Source organism: Chaetodon auriga, chromosome 10, assembly GCF_051107435.1.
Source record: "Chaetodon auriga isolate fChaAug3 chromosome 10, fChaAug3.hap1, whole genome shotgun sequence".
Lineage (NCBI taxonomy): Eukaryota > Metazoa > Chordata > Actinopteri > Chaetodontiformes > Chaetodontidae > Chaetodon > Chaetodon auriga.
This window is the reverse complement of record NC_135083.1, coordinates 11595889-11613050: the sequence shown is the minus strand read 5'-3', so window position 1 is coordinate 11613050 and position 17162 is coordinate 11595889. Positions and strand designations below refer to the sequence as shown.

General features: G+C 42.6%; 1 protein-coding gene across 2 annotated transcripts in view; it reads left to right on the top strand.

The window, feature by feature from the left end:
• Window positions 1–17004, top strand: part of kcnd3 (potassium voltage-gated channel, Shal-related subfamily, member 3) — a 97249-nt gene extending 80245 nt beyond the window's left edge. Inside the window, exons 5-9 of one of the 2 annotated variants that reach the window (XM_076740850.1) lie at window positions 7738–7839; window positions 10701–10733; window positions 10861–10953; window positions 12215–12474; window positions 14303–17004. In XM_076740850.1, coding sequence (XP_076596965.1) covers window positions 7738–7839; window positions 10701–10733; window positions 10861–10953; window positions 12215–12474; window positions 14303–14477 — 663 coding nt within the window. In that variant the 3' untranslated portion in view covers window positions 14478–17004. The remainder of the gene's footprint in view (window positions 1–7737; window positions 7840–10700; window positions 10734–10860; window positions 10954–12214; window positions 12475–14302) is intronic. The other variant, XM_076740851.1, reaches the window with a different exon arrangement.
• The last annotated feature ends 158 nt before the right edge of the window (window positions 17005–17162 follow it).

Genomic DNA, 17162 nt, shown 5'->3' with positions numbered 1-17162 from the left:
CAAATTTGTACCATCTCTGTCTTTAATTAGCCCGCAGGATTAAGTGTTGCTTAGCATTTAAGCTTGTGTGCTTAAGAACAGTGGAGTGTGTCTTGAATTGCATATTGTGCAAGCTTTAATGGTAGATTCTGTGGAAATTATTTAATTTTACATCCCAACTCGTTGTTAACTAAAACATCCTTTTTAGCCAGCCTAGCAGCGTGGCTCAGTGGATGGCAGTGTGGATCTGTGTGCACTTCCACCAGACTGAATTATCTTGACACATTCGTGGTACCCAGAGGACAGATCCTTATGACTTTTCCTCTAGCATCACCATGAGGTTCACATTTGTGGATCAGCGTGAATATATTACAGATATTACATTTTCCAGATTTGATTATACAGATATTTCCTCGATCTCCTGACTTCTCATCTAGCGCCATCCATCTTCAGATCGAAAATTCAATTTGGCCAATGCTTTTATTAATGACCAAATACCTGCAGAACTCATAACAGTCCCATCAGCCAGAGCTGTACTATGTGTTCAGTGCTAATTAACAAATGTTTGCATGCTAACAGGGTAGAACGTGGTAGACCTGCTAAACATCAGCTTGTCAGCATTGTCATTGTGAGCTTGTTACTGTTACATGCTGTCATTAGCATTTAGCTCAAAGCGCTGGTGTGCTTAACTACAGCCTCAAAGAGCCACTAGCACGGCTGTGGACTCTTAATCTTGTTGTATAATTCGCAATGACTACAATGGATTTTACTGCCTTTTGTTACATCTGTTGCTGACATGTGTTCAGCTAGTTTCATGTTACGTCACATTAATTTAATGTGCTCTATGCTGGCAGTCTCTCACATTATAAAAGATCAGTGTAGAGGGTGTATGACAGAGCCATTACCATTGTATGGTCCACTCTTTCACTGCTAATGACAACTGTGATCTTTAATGCCTCACCCGAGCCATAAATTGCTCAAGCATGCCATATCCTTCAATACCCCATTACTGCCGTCTACATAACATGTAGTGTTCTTTAATGCTCCATAACCTTAATGACATATGACCTTGGCAGCCATTAAGCCAACCATTTAGCAAACGTCACTGGTCATTTACCGTAACAAAACGTCATTTGTTCGGCATTTATTACCTGCACGTGGTTATATTTCACAGGAAATCCATTCCTCAGATCATTTCTTAGAATAAGGCTATGTTTAACTGAGAGTAAAATAGGCTAGCCAGTCAAGATAGCCTTTCACAGTACTTAAACTTGATGAGGGGAGACCAGACAGGAGGAAAGGAAGGGGGAATCATTGAGGAGAGGAAGTGCAGCATCCCTCAGCATTTACCAGCCACATATCTTCTCCCCTTTTTTTCTCTCCTTCCATGCTTTCCCCCTCCCTTCCCACCCCCCTATTCACATCCATCTTCATTCAGGTCTAATTGTTAGCTGTTCTGGGTGCCCATTACAATTAGCCATCCATCTGGGTGGTGGTAGAGACAGCCCCTGATCCATCTCACTGCACAAAGGAAAGATACATGAGGATGCCACCAGTTGCCGTGTGGCATAGGAGGAACACACATTTGAGACACATATTTTCTCTATTCTGCATCCCCACAGTCTTCAGTGGCATTACTTTTGTCATAGAATGAATTGAATGGTGCGTTTAAGTCCTTCCTTGTCTTTACAAATGATCCCATAAAGTGATCTGAAACAAAGAGTCCAATCTACAGGGGTTACTCTTTAGTTGCTCCTCAGAGCTTATTTGCATAAAGGTAATATCCTCAGGTAGGTCTAATTACAGATTCTGAATAGTACAGAGGGCAAGATTTAAATGGAGAATCACAAAGGGCAAGTGATACAGTAGGATTAAAAAAAGGGGAGGGGGGACTGGTAGGAATTTAAATGAGCTTTTCTTTAAAGTGAGCCTGTGATATTCTCCTGGATCTGTTCCTCTGGTGCTGTGAAGAATATGCTCTCCAGTCCAGACAAACTTGAGCCTTGGTATTCTAGGATAGATGCAAATAATCACCCCTTTACCCAACGCACTCAGACATACATGCACATGCAAGCTGCAACAAAATCAGCCAAAAGACAGAATGAAACGTCAAGGAAGCAAGTAAGAACAACGGATCTCATGCAAGAACCTCTCATAACAACAGATTCATTTTTAAATGGCATGTATGAGTGATAATTTGTCGTCTTCACCAGTATTCTCATACGTGGAAATTTCTCTTGGTATGAATTGAATTCAGGAGGGGTCCAGACCTGTCACAGGACTCATGTAGAGTGAGAGTCTCCCTCTCTACACTGGGAGAAAAACACTCACTCAATAATCAAAATACCTCAGACTGAATGAATTCATACTGAAGTACACAAAAATACACAAAAATAAGCAAACTTAGTGTTCTGTTCACTATATGATCATCATCATGGTTTGCCAATGTACTGAGAGGCTTCTTTCTTTTTACTGGCATATTTTGGCACCACAAATTAAATAATTAAGTAGCTTTTAGGAATGTTCTCAATATCCCCCAACAGCTGCCTCAGGGTCTTTATGGAGATCGCTGTCCATGCAACATCCTCCATTACAATATCTCACAGTGTAACATCACCTGCTGTGTAATTTTCCCTCCTCTGCCTGTATGACTGTCAAAGGCAGCTCTATGATAAGTTTTTTATTTGTGTATTATTGTGTTGTTTACCTCTTTTCTTTATTTCCAAATCACAGATTTTGTAAAACGCCTCATGAATTTACCCCACAAAGACAAATACAGCTTGCACCATGTAGAGGTAAACAGTTATTGGGTCTTTCTTGACAAAATGCCTCACTGGTAAGTCACGAATCCTGCCTCAGGCGTAGAACAGCAGAATCTATACGTATCTCATTGTTTGTTTCCCATTACTGTTCCGGCCATCTGTGAAAATTCACTTGCCGTTTTTATTTTATTGTCTTGTCTTTTCTCCACTTTGACTGGAAATCTTTCTCTGGTTCGACCAGTTGTTGTCCTCAAACTTAGTGAATAGTAAAATTAGTCTGTTGCGGTTCATGAGCATCACATTGGCTCGGGGCTTACATGGCAGAAACAAAACAAAAACAACTTCTCCTCCCTCCCTCCCTCCCTCCCCCTCAGTCTCACTCCCTTTGCTCTAAATCATCTTGCTATTGTTTTTAGCCCTCCCTCAGAAGGTTGAAGTCAAAATGTGGAGATGACTTCTGGCTGAGAGTGTTTTGCCCTTCCAGACAATCAATAAAGTCGTCTGCACTTTGCAAGCAGGCAGACCAGAAAGAGAGATGGAAGGATGTTGACTGGGGACTTCACTGAGGGGGGTCAAGAGTTCTGCTATGAATTATGTCCTTTGTTTGGAAAACATCCTAAACATCAGCAGCATAGCAGCTTGCTAGCAGAGCTGTGCTTTTCTCTATAAAGAGGAGGTAATCCAGGCTTAGTAAAGGTATTTTGTCTCTGAGCGGTGTTAGTCCGAGGTTAAGCTGTCTTTGCTACAGAGGCAGATATCTGTGGACCAGAGGTGTCGGAAGACTTGATTTCCACTGAATCAATTCTTGACAACATCCTGCCTTCATCAACTCCCACATAGATTTTCTGAAAGTCAGTGTTTCCCAAATTTCTCTCCCTTTCTTTCAAGCCTTCCTCTTGTCTGTGTCACCTTCTGTGTGTGTGCCCACATATTACTCACATTGTGAGGACAAAAATCTGTTTACACAGTCACATGTGGGGACTCACCTTACTTGTTGGGACAAATACAGGTCCCCACAAGGTAAATCATTACATTTTAGGATAAAGACTGAGGATAGGGTAACAGGTTAGGTAAGGTTAGGTTAGGTATAGGGTTCGGAATAGGCAAATAGTGGTTATGGTTAGGGTTAAGGGTTAGGGTAAGTCTCCAGGAAATGAATGTAAGTCCATGTAATGTCCCCACAAATGATGAAAACACTACGTGTGTGTGTGTGTGTGTGTGTGTGTGTGTGTGTGTGTGTGTGTGTGTGTGTGTGTGTGTGTGTGTGTGTGTGTGTGTGTCGTAAAGCAGCATACCTCAGACTGACTTATTTCCTTGTGGCAGAAATGTCAGCATGTATAAAAGCAACTCTTCAGATGAGTGGCAGCTGCAAAACAAAATGAGACTCTTTCACGGCTATTTATATATGTGCATGTGTGTGTGTATGCGTACATGTGCGTGTGTGTGTATTGGGGTGTGCTTGCTCATCAGATGGTCTCCTCTTTCACTCATACAGTTCCAAGGCAGGCCTGAGGCAGAACCTAATCTGGTCTCATAGCTCGATTGCTCCACTTTTCACTCAGCCAAATCCTACAGTATATAGGCAGTCTAGCAAAGCTGTAACTCACAAGGTGCCATGAAATTTTTAACTTACTTTCAACAAAAAAAAAATGAACTTCGAAGAAAACTTCCTGGCATTGCTCAGTGGGGTATGGCATGGGAGCTGAGTGGATATGTAGCGGTTTTTGATCGGTTGAGGATGTGCCAGTTGAGATCCCTCAGCTGGCAGCAAATGGTGTTAAAACGAAGCATTTGTGCTGGCTTGTATCCTATAGCTATAATCTTTAAAGTGTGATTGATCCTAAATCATGGCTCCGTGGCAGGAAGAAGAAAAACAAAGAGGAGAGAAGGTGTTTGGAACAGTTTATTGGCCCTTGGGTGTGTGGAAACATCTGGACTATCACCACCAGTGATATTGAGCGTCACTAATCTGATTGGTTGGCAGGTGTTACAGTAGTTGAGTTTTAGATAAAGTTTTTCCAAGTTGGGTTGGAGAACTAACTTCCATACAGCCAATCAAAACACTTTATATTTGCATAAAGCATTAACATCGTGGTTCTATCATAGGCAGACGATGAGACTGACTAACAGCAGCCTGCTGCACAACACAAAAGCCACATTAGCTTTCCTGCTTAAGTCTTGTCCGACTTACAAACATGAACACGCATCTTGTTCTGCACCTCAGCTTGTCGAAAAAGCAACCAAACAAACACTCACCGGGGACAAGTGCACTGTTAACATTGGTTTACAGACTAAATAGCTAATCGGCTGCTCAGCTGCAGCACATTAAACAGCGTGTAAACATACCTACAGATATCACCTAAGTCTGTTTAGATGCCGGAGTCGTCTCTCTTCCTCAGTATCACTGCAAACAACACACTGTCTGCCCATTGCTCGTAAGCTACAGGCTGAGTTTGTTTGTTTTGGTGCTCGCTCCCCTGCCAGGGCTCAGCCTGCCAGCTGCTGTCAATCAAACAGACACAACTCTCCAGCCACTCAGACGAAAGAAGCATTGCTGGTATTCCCTTCTGACTATTAACAACACATTGAAAAACACATTGAAATTATTTTTGACTGCAAAAATTGATGAGTGATTCCGGCTGGACTTTAAAAGACCAACATCTGTATGGGACCAAATTTACTGTCCCCCATGTATTAATTAGACCCTCATTTGTGTAAAAATGGTGACGAGCTTCTGAATATTTGAATGCTCAGTACTGTGGAGCAACTACAGACAAATTTTACATTGAAAGTATATTTGATTATGTAACAAACACCTCATGCTGAATCATCTGTTATATGGCAGTTTCCTGTGAACATATGAGCGAATGTAAATTCTGTGCAAGGGGAAATACTGTCGCAGTACTGAGAAACTGTTTATCTTGTGATAACACTTTTAAGTTTCACTCTGTGTGCTTGCTGTGTGTATGCGTGTCCTCGTCTGTGCGAGTAGATATATTGTGTATATGAGACTGCATGTGTCTCTGTGTGAAGGAATCTGCAGCAGATACATTTTTGGCCATGTAAACCCTCCACATGGTATTCTGTGTATGTGTAGGTGTTAATGAAAGCTTTGTGTCCATGGTTTCCTTACACTTCTGCGTGCTCTCAGTGAAACTTCAGCAGCAATTCAGGCTCAATCTGTCGTGCCGTGGCTCTGCCTGAAAGCACAGATGGGCCTTAGACACAAGCGCCTAGGGTCCCAAAGGCCCTGTGAATCTATCAGAAAACTGCAGAAGTAGATTCAATCTCACAGGGCATGTTCTTACCATCCCCTCCATTACCCCTGCGCTGCATGGCAACCGTGGCCACAGTCACGGGTTCGTGTGTGCATGGTGACCCCTGAGAGACAGTACCACTGGCTGAGCACAATGCCAGAACATAAAGAAGGGTTATCCCAAAGGTCTGTGGGAATGCTGTGCCAGCAGTAATGTCCATCGGTGTTAGAGTGTGAGGGCACAAAGACAGCGAGGAAAACTTGTCAACGAGAGCAGGAGGGAGAGCGAAAGAGACGAGCGGATAAAGATGGAGGAGAACAGGTGAAGGCAAACAATTTGAATGGAGCTGGGTTTGTGCTGTAGACACTACAGTACATATTGGCAGCTGTGCATGTGTGTGTTTACGTGCACTTCTGTTTATCTCCCCTGCTTCTCTTTAGATTACAAAATCACAGCATGAGCTACCTGCAGGTCAACAAACATTAGCATGTTTTAAATGAAACTCAAGTGAGGGGATGAGCTTGAATTACCATACATTACCATACTCTTACTGAGCCAGGTATTTCAGCTGGTATTCTATGTGCCTCGTATGTATATGTATGGAAATTCAGCTGCGAAGACGGGATGTGCATGCACAAGCACACATGGAGATATGCAAACACACATCCGCACACTCAATTAACCCCCCAGCAGTGCATGGGCCCCCTACTAAATGAGCTGTCTGTCTGCTTATTATTGATATAGCTCACATTATCCTTCTACCAATTTCCCTTCACTGAATCCGTCATTCTATTTTAAAATGCAGAAGGCAAAGCAACTGGAACACACGCAGTTTGTAGCCGCACCGAGCCCGACACCCAACTCTTGACTTTGACGGGAAAATGGCGGGCCTTTTAGGAGTGAGTGACTCAGATTACCCTATCCTGTAAAAGCAGTTGTTCTGGTCACTGAGAGATTTATTGAGACTCACATTTTCACACAGGCCTGCGCACAAACTAATGCGCACTCAGACATGTTTTCACACATTCGGGAGACACAGTTCGCTCTCGGGTAGAGCAGACAACAGCAAGTACGTTGGACTGGAATCCTTCCTCTGTGTCAGAGCTACTGATGTATAAAGAATTCACTCCCAAGGACCAGAGTGTATCTGTTCTTCCTCATTTTCCTTCTCTTCTTCTTGTTCATCCCTGTTACTGAATGCCTCACAGGGAGATCTGACAGACAAAGAGAGGCAGAGATAGAAAAAGAGACTTGACTACGCGCTAACTGCGCTGTACGAGTTTGATGACTCAACATGCATTTAAACCGATACTACGCTTTATTTCGTTAGGCAAAACCGCAAACATAGCAGCACAGCAACAGTCCAAATAAATTGAATTCAGCATTTTAAATGCAGATTGACACTCAGCTGCTTAATTCATACAGGATTTACCTGCTCTACTCCTAGCTGCCTCTCTAACTGATTTTCAACCCAAGGAATGTGTTATCGTGTAGTCACCATAAATCATGCATAAGTATCACAGGAGATCAGAGTGAATTTATCACAGGGGATCAGAGGGAATGTTTTAGTAGCACATGTTTGATTTAATCTATAAGATCTCAACTAAAATATCAAGCATGTGAAAGGGCTGTAGCTCAAATCGGTGGGATGTGTCAGGATGATACCCAATCATTCTGACATGGGATGTGGAATGGGCACTGACTAACAGGTGGCTTCCATGGTCTCCTTCTCTTTGCAGAAAGCCCGCTTGGCCAGAATACGAATATCCAAGACAGGAAGCTCCAATGCTTTCCTCCACAGCAAGCGCAACGGCCTGTTCAACGAAGCCCTGGAGTTCACGGTAAGACCGGCCTCTGAGCCACCGACGCCACAGTGCTTCACTTGTGTCTCATCGCAGTTTCCCTCAAGATTTCCAACCGCATGGGACATATTTACATTTGCATCTTTATCTTCATTTGCCCCCTTTAACTGATGACCTCTGTGGCTCTTTGGAAAAACTGTTCTGAGGATTTCAGGCGGGCAGTAAGCAATAAGTCACTGGATGCAGCCCTTCCTTTAATTATCAGTTCTTAGAATGCACCCAGCATCCCATCAGAGCATCTAACTGTGATCTCATTCGATAGGCGGCACTTCTAATGTGAGCATCTCTGAGCCCAGCTGCCCAGCTGAGGAAAAGGCTTCAGGCAATGCAGCAGGAAATGTAAACACATCTCAAGGATGTTCCTTGCCTCACCAAAATGTTGCGGTTCACAAGCACTATAGTGGCCCGGGGCTGACACAGCGCAAAAACAAAAACAAGTACTTCTTCCTCCCTCTCCCTCTCTCTCTCTTTATGTGGCTTAATCTCTCTCTCTCTCTCTTCAATAGCAGTTGTTTAGGACAGAATCTGAACGGCACCAGTCCTTAAATTCAAGCTAGGGCTGAATAATGCATTGAATTCATATTGATGTTGCCTTAAGAGACAATATACTGCAAAGGCTGCAGTGTGGTTTGTATATATGTGCTTATGTTTCCATTTATCTTAATGGCAAGCCAAGGGTCATGAGTAAAGCTTGCCTGTGCAGTATAAATGCTGTCTGATTAAGTTGCCTTATTGAACGTTTTTAAAGATTTAAGATCCCTTCTTGACATAACAATGTAAAGAAAAACTGAGTTGCAAAGTTTGCAAAAATTCTATAGAAGCTCTCCTTTTGCTGTTTGTTTTATTTATGACAGACAACAAAGGCATCTATTTATTGTTTATCGTACTCTATCCCTATGATGATTTGGTTCTATTAAAGGTTTATTTCATTACAGGGTGCATGCTGCCTCATTGGGACTGCCATTGCCAATTTAATAGGTTATATAGTATTCTATATTTTATTTTATATTAGGAAACATTATCGCTTCATACAGAAATGCATGCACCTCTGCAGTATGCTGATGCTGCCGTAACGCAAAAAATAAGGTGAGCAATATAACCACAATGACAGAACTTGTTCTGCAGCTACAGCTCAAAAGTAATTGAGTGCATTAGCTCCTTTATTTCTTTGCATAGATACAGTCCAATATATGATGCGTCTTGTATCACATTAATTGTGTCAGTTTGGACTTAAGTGTAGTGACAGTTAACATGTCAGTGTTGCTGAGTACCACCAAACTGGCGGTCCAAAGTCAGCAGTTCACAGCTCATTTAACGAACCTGCTCAGTAAAATGTTGATTGTTGTCCAGTTTAAGCATAACTCTAAAGCAGCTATTTACATACAACATGCAGAGTGGCACAGTGTGTTTCGTCGCTCGGCAGATCAAGTTTCCAGTCTTTACTGCGTGGTGGCCACCTGGGTGGTGAGCCATAGCCACCTCCAGGCAGACTGCTGATGTGGGCTTGTGGTCGCATGTATAGAGAAAGACAGAAATAACTCAGCCTTAACACCTGTGTTTTACTGCTGTGTTAGGTACAGATAAGCAGCATGAACACAGATGAGCGGTCTTGGCTAAGACAAACCGAGTCATCAGCACAGGAATGTACCCTCTCAGCAAAGAAGCCTCTGCCTACAGCACCAGCCGCCCGCTTAACAAACAGAAAATTGCTACTACAAATCTTCCAAACATGGCATTTTACTTGCCTTTCGGCAGTGCTGTGGAGCATGCAGGATCAGGGCAGTATTTTTTGCCTTTGTTTTTTTATAAACAGCTCAACTACAGATTGTGCTGGCAGAGACTGATGCAACCCGTTGAAAGTCTGTGCATGTGAAACACTGCTTTACTTCTGACAAGAACAATGATGGCATTCAGCATTACGCTGAAGAGATATCTTCCCAGACTCAAGCTAAGGCTATTATGGTCAATGCTTACAACAATAATGCAGAGTAATTAAGGTGTTTTCTGTGTACTAGCTCCTCCCAAAACCTGCTTAGAAGTAAGATATGAAAGGTTGTAGAAATCCTGAGTGCAAATGTTCTACATTGTACATAGTCTCCAAACATTCCCTGAAAAGTAGAATAAAGCAAACAGATAACACATATTTTATATTACTGATCTTTCTTGGCTGCACAGAATAAGTGTTTCCAACAGGTTCCTCAAGACCTGACAGTCAAATGATTTATTGGTTGAGTAAAACAATATAAACTTACTTCACGCATATAAGCAAATTAACTGTTTACAGTCAGATGTTGTTTTTCTTGTTGTTGCTGGTTTTTTTTCTACTTTCTTGGAGGGTCCACGACACTCCCCAACAGTCCACTTATTCTCTGACTCACCTCAGCCCAGAAATGAGCTTTGTATCCAAACCACCACAGAAAAAAAAACAGCGCCCACTTGTTTCACACACAGATACACACACAAATAAACACATAAACAGGCTGAGGCATGGAAAAAATAAGGAATATGGAAAACAAGTCATTAAGGAGTTGCCTGTGGGCAGCCTTTGCAATTACAGAGATGGAGGCAAAATGTCACGATGGAATTTTTTTTTATATGAATTGTATATACTGTATATCCATTAGGATTGAGTTGTGCTAGAAGTCTCCCTTCCAGCACAGATCAATGCACTGGCTCCACTGATGTTAGCAGACATGCCTCTCGGGGTCAGAACAGCAATGTTCCCTGTTTCTTACTAGCATGACTGCGGCCCTGACGGGTGTCTGTTCTCGGTGCTGACCTATGAACACGAGTAAAACTCTGCCTGTCTGTTCTCCTTTTGTCTCCTTCTCCAACTGAAGCAACTTCCATACAAGATGAACCTTTCAGAGCAGGTACAGAGACAGCAGCCGGCCACGCACCTCCCACATCTGATTAGTGTCTTCCTGAAAGAAAATGTAGCATCGCACTCATTGTGTGTGTGTGTGTGTGTGTGTGTGTGTGTGTGTGTGTGTGTTACAGAGTTCCACTGAGGAGGAGCAGCGGTTAAGCAAGTCTACCTCTCTATTAGAGAGCCAGCACCACCACCTACTGCACTGTCTGGAGAAAACCACAGTGAGTGTACACAGATACAATGCAGACACACGTTCAACCTATTTATTTTAGTAATATTACAATAATTTGTCTATTAACGATAAGTCAAAATAATGTACACAACCTTTGCTTTGTAGATTTTAAAATACATTAGGAGAAACCCCAAACTCTGCAGTCATCCATGCATTTCTCTCTAGCTGTGGCTCATTAGGTCAAAGTAAGTGACAGCCAGGCTCAGTGTGTATACGTCTGCAGTATTTGTATGTGCATGGGCAAGTGCAGCCCACTGTAGCGTGATGTCCAGTACACTGCATTTCCCGTATGATACATGGTCATCTGCCTGCTGGTGATATGGACACGCTGTCGCTTTCAGCCTGGCACAACTCAGAGCTTTGCAGATGAAAGGACCTCTGCTGTGTGCCGCACATGTCCAAACTCTCATTTTTCACCTTGTATGTTCGGGACAATGAGCCACATGAAAGTCAGCGTGAATGTTAAGTTAAATGTGGATTAACTGGGTGTTTTTGGATGCTGAAGAGCAGCTGAAACAAGCTTCGAACACAACACAGTCACATTGTCAGCTCTAAATTGATATGGCGAATGTGTTCGCAGACAGTCCCCTATTTACACATGCAGCAGAGGGGCAACATTAATTCATTTGGAGTTGTATTCGTGCCTGATTTGAATTTAAGTCCGATATTCACTCTCCTTTTGGCTCTGTTTTGCTTTCCACCAACTCCTGAGGGAAATATCTGGCTCTTACTTTACTCTAACTTTGTCTGTCTCCTGTTTGGAGCTGAGCACTTCAGGTACAGTGGGTTTTTGGGGCATTTTCGCTCGAAGCAACCGCCTGCTGTAGCTGAAAACAATGCTGGCGAGTCCAGTGAGCCTCAACCAAAACAGTGAAGTTTCCAAAACCGAATCGACCAAAGTAGATATAAAGCTCCATAGACCTGACACGGTCTGCAGAGTCGGGTGGTAATTCTCCGCGGGTTCATTGCAAATGACCCCTTTCACATACAAGTAGTCATGTGATCCATTGTTTATGGAAAAGTATTGATTATAGCTGCTTTAAGGAACGATGGAAAATTGAGTCTGAGCTAAGCTTGGGCACACACACATTTATAAAAAGGAATCAGACCTTCTCAAGAGTTATTGATCCAGGCTATGAAACAGAAAATGACAGGCATACACAGTACATGGCCATAAATATAAATGTTGTAAATGTCACATCTTTTTAAAGACTCCCTCTCTGACTCGTTCTCTTTGTCTTTGCTTGCAGAACCACGAGTTCGTGGACGAGCAGTACTACCAGCAGAGCTACCTGGAGGCGGGGCTGCAGAATTACCCATCTCGAAGCCCCTCCCTCTCCAGCCAAGATGGCGTGACGGGCACGTGCTGCACCCGCCGAAGCAAGAAGCACCACACCCCTTTACCGAACGCCAGTGCCCCAGCACACATGCAGCCTTTGACACACACGCACACGCACCAACAAGGCTTGCAGGAGCTCAGCACCATCCACATCCAGCCCCTCAGCACCAGGTGAGCTCAGGATCCAAAGAACAGGGCAAAATCAGTTTCATTCAGTCGCATTTGTATTCAGAAGCTGATGAAGGAAAGACGCCTGTGATCGACCGATCAGCTTTATCTTCCTTTTGGTAGATAATAATAATAATAATAATAGTAATATTGTTTTTTTGTTTGCAGCAGTGACCTTCATCATCTATACTGGTAATACAACATCTGAGCAAGTAACTTCTAACCTGATTCACTGTTAGAGCTCGTGGCCACTGTAACAAGAAACAAGGATTTCTACATTAGCTTACAAGATATGATTAAATACTAGACACTAATGACAACTGACAGTGAGGTGCTAATTTACTTTCAAATTGTCCCCACAACATTACCACTTTTAATCATCTGTGAATCTCAGCAGGTCCCTCTTATAAAGTCCCTCCACAATGACCAAATCTGCCAATTATTATGGCTCTGTGCCGGCAATACATTATGTTTTTGGGTTGTCTGTCCGTCCCATTCACATGAATGGAATATATCAGTATTTGTGTATTATTTTTGTAATTATTATTATGTAAAATTATTCAAATGTTCATTTGGACTCAAAGACAAACTGATTCGATTTTGGAAATCAAAGGTCACTGTAATCTCACAAAAAGCATTTTTGGCCATAACTCATGAATTCTTATGTTGGTTATGACTCAATTTCACATAAATGTCTGATCGGATAAAATGATGAATCAATGACAGTTTATATCCAAAAGGTCAAAGGTCAACTTCACTGTGACATCGTAATGTGTTGCAGAAACACCATGCCTTTATTCAGGAACAGAAGGGGAGAATGTGACCATATTTCACATTCGGTCAGATTTTGGAGAGGTGACACTAATCTTGGGTGTCCACCTTAAAACTGTGGTGTTTGTATAGAAAATTCCTTGGAGCAACATATTTGAAGAATTGTAGCTCACTTCACAAGCTCATTAGCTTTGCTGCTCCTGAGCTTCAGGTGATTGTTGTTGCACCATGTGATGAAGCTCTCTTCATGTCTGAAGACAGACATAGATGTAAACTGACACTTGGCTGGTTGGCGGAGATACACAACCATGACGCATGAGACAGCAAATCTTCACAACTGAGAAGCTGCAGCCAGTGAATGTTGGCATTTTTGCTTGAGAAATAACTAAAATAGTCCAAATAGTTGCTGAATTTTATGTCAATCGCCACTGACTAATTAAATGATAGATAATTGTACAGTCGCTCTAAGACAAAGAGCGACATGAGCATCCCAGCTGGGTTGTTTTCTAAGAAATGTAAGCAGAATATTCAGCCACATTTCATCTCTGGATTGGTCCGCCAACTCAAATATCAGGAGGTGTTAAGTTTGCTTAACGCTCATCTTTTTTCACCAGCCACACTTTGCGGTGGCTCACCGCTGTTTCAAAGCTTATTTGCAGGAAATGACGGACCACGGGTTAATAAGCAGCTAAATGCTGTGCAGATCAGAACTGGCTCTTGATCCTCATTGGATTTGAAAGCCAACATTTTAACAATTACACCTGTGTTATTTTTAAAGCTGCAAAAACATGTTGACCCATTCATACTAACTGTGGTTTAATGGGTTTTCGAGGGTTGTTTGTTGTGTTTTAGGACCTGTCCAAGATCATTTTCTCCTATAGGAGACAATAAAAGCAACCTTTACCTGAAACAGTAGCTGTAAAAGGAAAGAGGAAGGCTTCTCATTCACTTTTCCTTAACCAAAAGTCACAAAACCATCTCCCTAAAGGTCTCGGCTAACCTTTAACAATCCTAATCCTATCCCAAGCCCTAATTTTCCTTCCTGCTTTCCTTCCTGTAGCCGCTCCAGTCTGAACATGCGTGTAGACGAGCCAGCACCCCTGAACTGCCAGAGCAGCCAGATCACCACAGCAATCATCAGCATTCCCACACCGCCGGTGACGACCCCTGAGGGCGACGCTCATCTGCCGGCGGGCCCCGCTCACCCGAACGTTGTGAAGGTGTCCGCACTGTGAAGACTAGAGTGCAGGCGCGTCACACAGAAAGACAGATAAAGACTCATCGAGACAGACTGAGGGACAGAGGACTGGGAATGATGGAGGAGAAGGCGTTTAGAGTCCTAGTCTGGCCATGGTGGAGCCTGCCCTCTGCTGGTCATGTACTGTAAAGACATGGACTCCCTTTACAGACGGAGGATGGCTTTTAGATACAGTATATTCATGTATTCATGCATGTGTGTGCGTATATGAGCGTGTGTGTGTGGGTGAAAGCCTGGAGGGAGGCATTTTAGACGAGGAGGCTGTTGAGAGCGTGCCTCCTGAGTGTCAGAGATGAGTTCTCAGAGTAAGTCGTGTCACTGTGCACAAAGCACCTTTTTCTGATTTCCGCTTCAGTTTGACTCTTAATGTCTTTTTTTATTTGCAGGAGATATAAGGGAGACGAAAGGAAACGTACATATTCAGAGCCCCCCCCCCCATGATTTAACCTTGCCCTTTTGTTTTGTGTTATCTTGGTCCACTCACCTGTTGATAGATAAATACGCCACTTTTCAGGTCCAGTATAATTCCACTTGAGTGAAAACTCTTGAAAAGGTGAAACATGGTCGCTGTGTCTGTGATGGCATTCACAATGAGTTTCATATTTGTGAATGAGTGCATGTGAATTTTTGTTAGACAGAGGAATTGTGACATTTTGGATAGGAGGTATGTGCCTGTGTGTGTGCGTGTGTGTGTGTGTGTGTGAGAGAGAGAATGTGTTCGTCTCAGTTGATTGAAAACTTGTGTTTCAATTCTTCTGGAAGTCTCTATGGCTCAGTATATGGTATATTTGACTAGCTGCCACTCTAAAGGGTTCATCGTACACGTTTCTGTCTGAAATTCTCAGCTCCAAGCCTTTTACACAATATGTGCCTGTTTTGCTGGAGTAAAAAGAGATTTATTTGTTTTTATAGCCCTCTGAATCTTCCTCCTCCCCCCTGTTCTTTTCCCTTTTGGCTGTTGCAGCCCAACAGACCTCAAATAACTCAATTCTCTAACAGAGAAACCAAAAAAAAAAAAAAAAAAAGTACCTTTTGAATTCAAACCGCCACAATTAAAAGCACAGGGTGTCTTGCTGAGAATTTCTGACACAAGTCTGTCATGAACCCGGGTTCTTTGTGAATATTGTTAATAGACTATTTTGTAATATTTGACCACCGTTTGGCAGAACCAGTGAAGCTGTCCTCTCGTTCTCTCTCTCTCTCCCTCAGTCTGTCTTTCTCTCTGCATTTCTTTCTCTCTCTCTCTCTCTCTCTCTCTCTCTCTCTCTCTCGTTGTTGTCCTGTTGTATCCCTACCTCCTGTGTGAACAACAGTATGCTTTCAGTAGTCTTTATAGCTGTCAACGTTCTTTCTTCCCCAAACTCAGCGGGCATTTTTCAAAGTTGTTGAGTATGTGTACTCTATGTGGTTAGGAAACTTGGTGTTTGTACTTTTTGTCCTCCTTGGTGTTTCAAAGGATTTTATTTACTTTATCTTCTGGAGAACTTAAAGCAGGGAAGTCTGTTGCAACGGTGACCGCAGAGACACAGAGGACACTGGATGAGCCATCCACAGATCTCTGTCACCAAAAAAAAAAACAAAAAAACGTGCTATTCTTTGTTCTCTCAACTCGCAGCCCCTACATTTAACTTTAGTATTACTTATCATCAAATCCCATCAAAGTTGACCTTTGTAACTACAGACGCTGACCTTTTTAGCTCTGCTAACCTCCTAGCTGTTGGCCTTTTTCATCGTGAATGTCATTCTGAGTCCAACAGCCACACAGACATTTAGGTCTGTCTTTGGGTGGATGAGACCACTGCTGGTGGTTTCACCAAAGCAGAGCAGGGCAACTTCAGTCACAACAGGACTAAGCACCCACTTCTGCTCCGTGTAGATGAAATATTTAGTTGATCAAGAGCACACAGACAGGGCAAGAGATGCACCGATGTATCAGCATACTGTCCATATCAGCCAAGAGCATATTTCAAAAGCAATACTGGAATTGGTCAAACATTATGTCTGCCCATATGTAGCAGATCTTTTTTCTGTAGGAGTAGATTGTATTTAAAACAACTTTCAAACTAGCAGCAAAATGTACGTATCACGGTCTTTTTAGAAACGTATTTACCTTAAGATGGAGGTATCTGAAAAGCTGGACTAGTTTTACACATGCATTTGTACTAAGACTTAAAAAAAAAAAACCACATATCATGATCATATCAGCCAATATGAGTGGAGATGTATCGCATCATTGATCCTATGTCAGTGCATCACTACACAAGACTCTAAGGTCCCTTAGACTCCTCTGTTGAGCTTTAGTTCTCTCTGATCCTGAGGTTAGTGCCGACCCAAAGAAAGCCCAGAATATTCTACAGAGTTAAGACAGAGTGAGTTTTACGTCTGATATTCCTAGCAGTGACCTTGAAGTATTGCTGGTAATTTAGTACCGTACCCAGTGACCACAGCAGCCTAGATCCAGTATTACTGTTTAGTCAAACTGTGCGCAAATTTACCTGGAATTTAAAACAAGAAAAAAAAGAAAAAAAAAGAAGAAGACGACAAGCACAGGCACGCAGAGCTTTTTCAGTGTAATTTTAAAAGTGGGGTTGAAGACATCGACTTCATATTCACAGCATCAAGTCCGACATTTAGAATCTATTGAAATCTATAACGAGGGCGT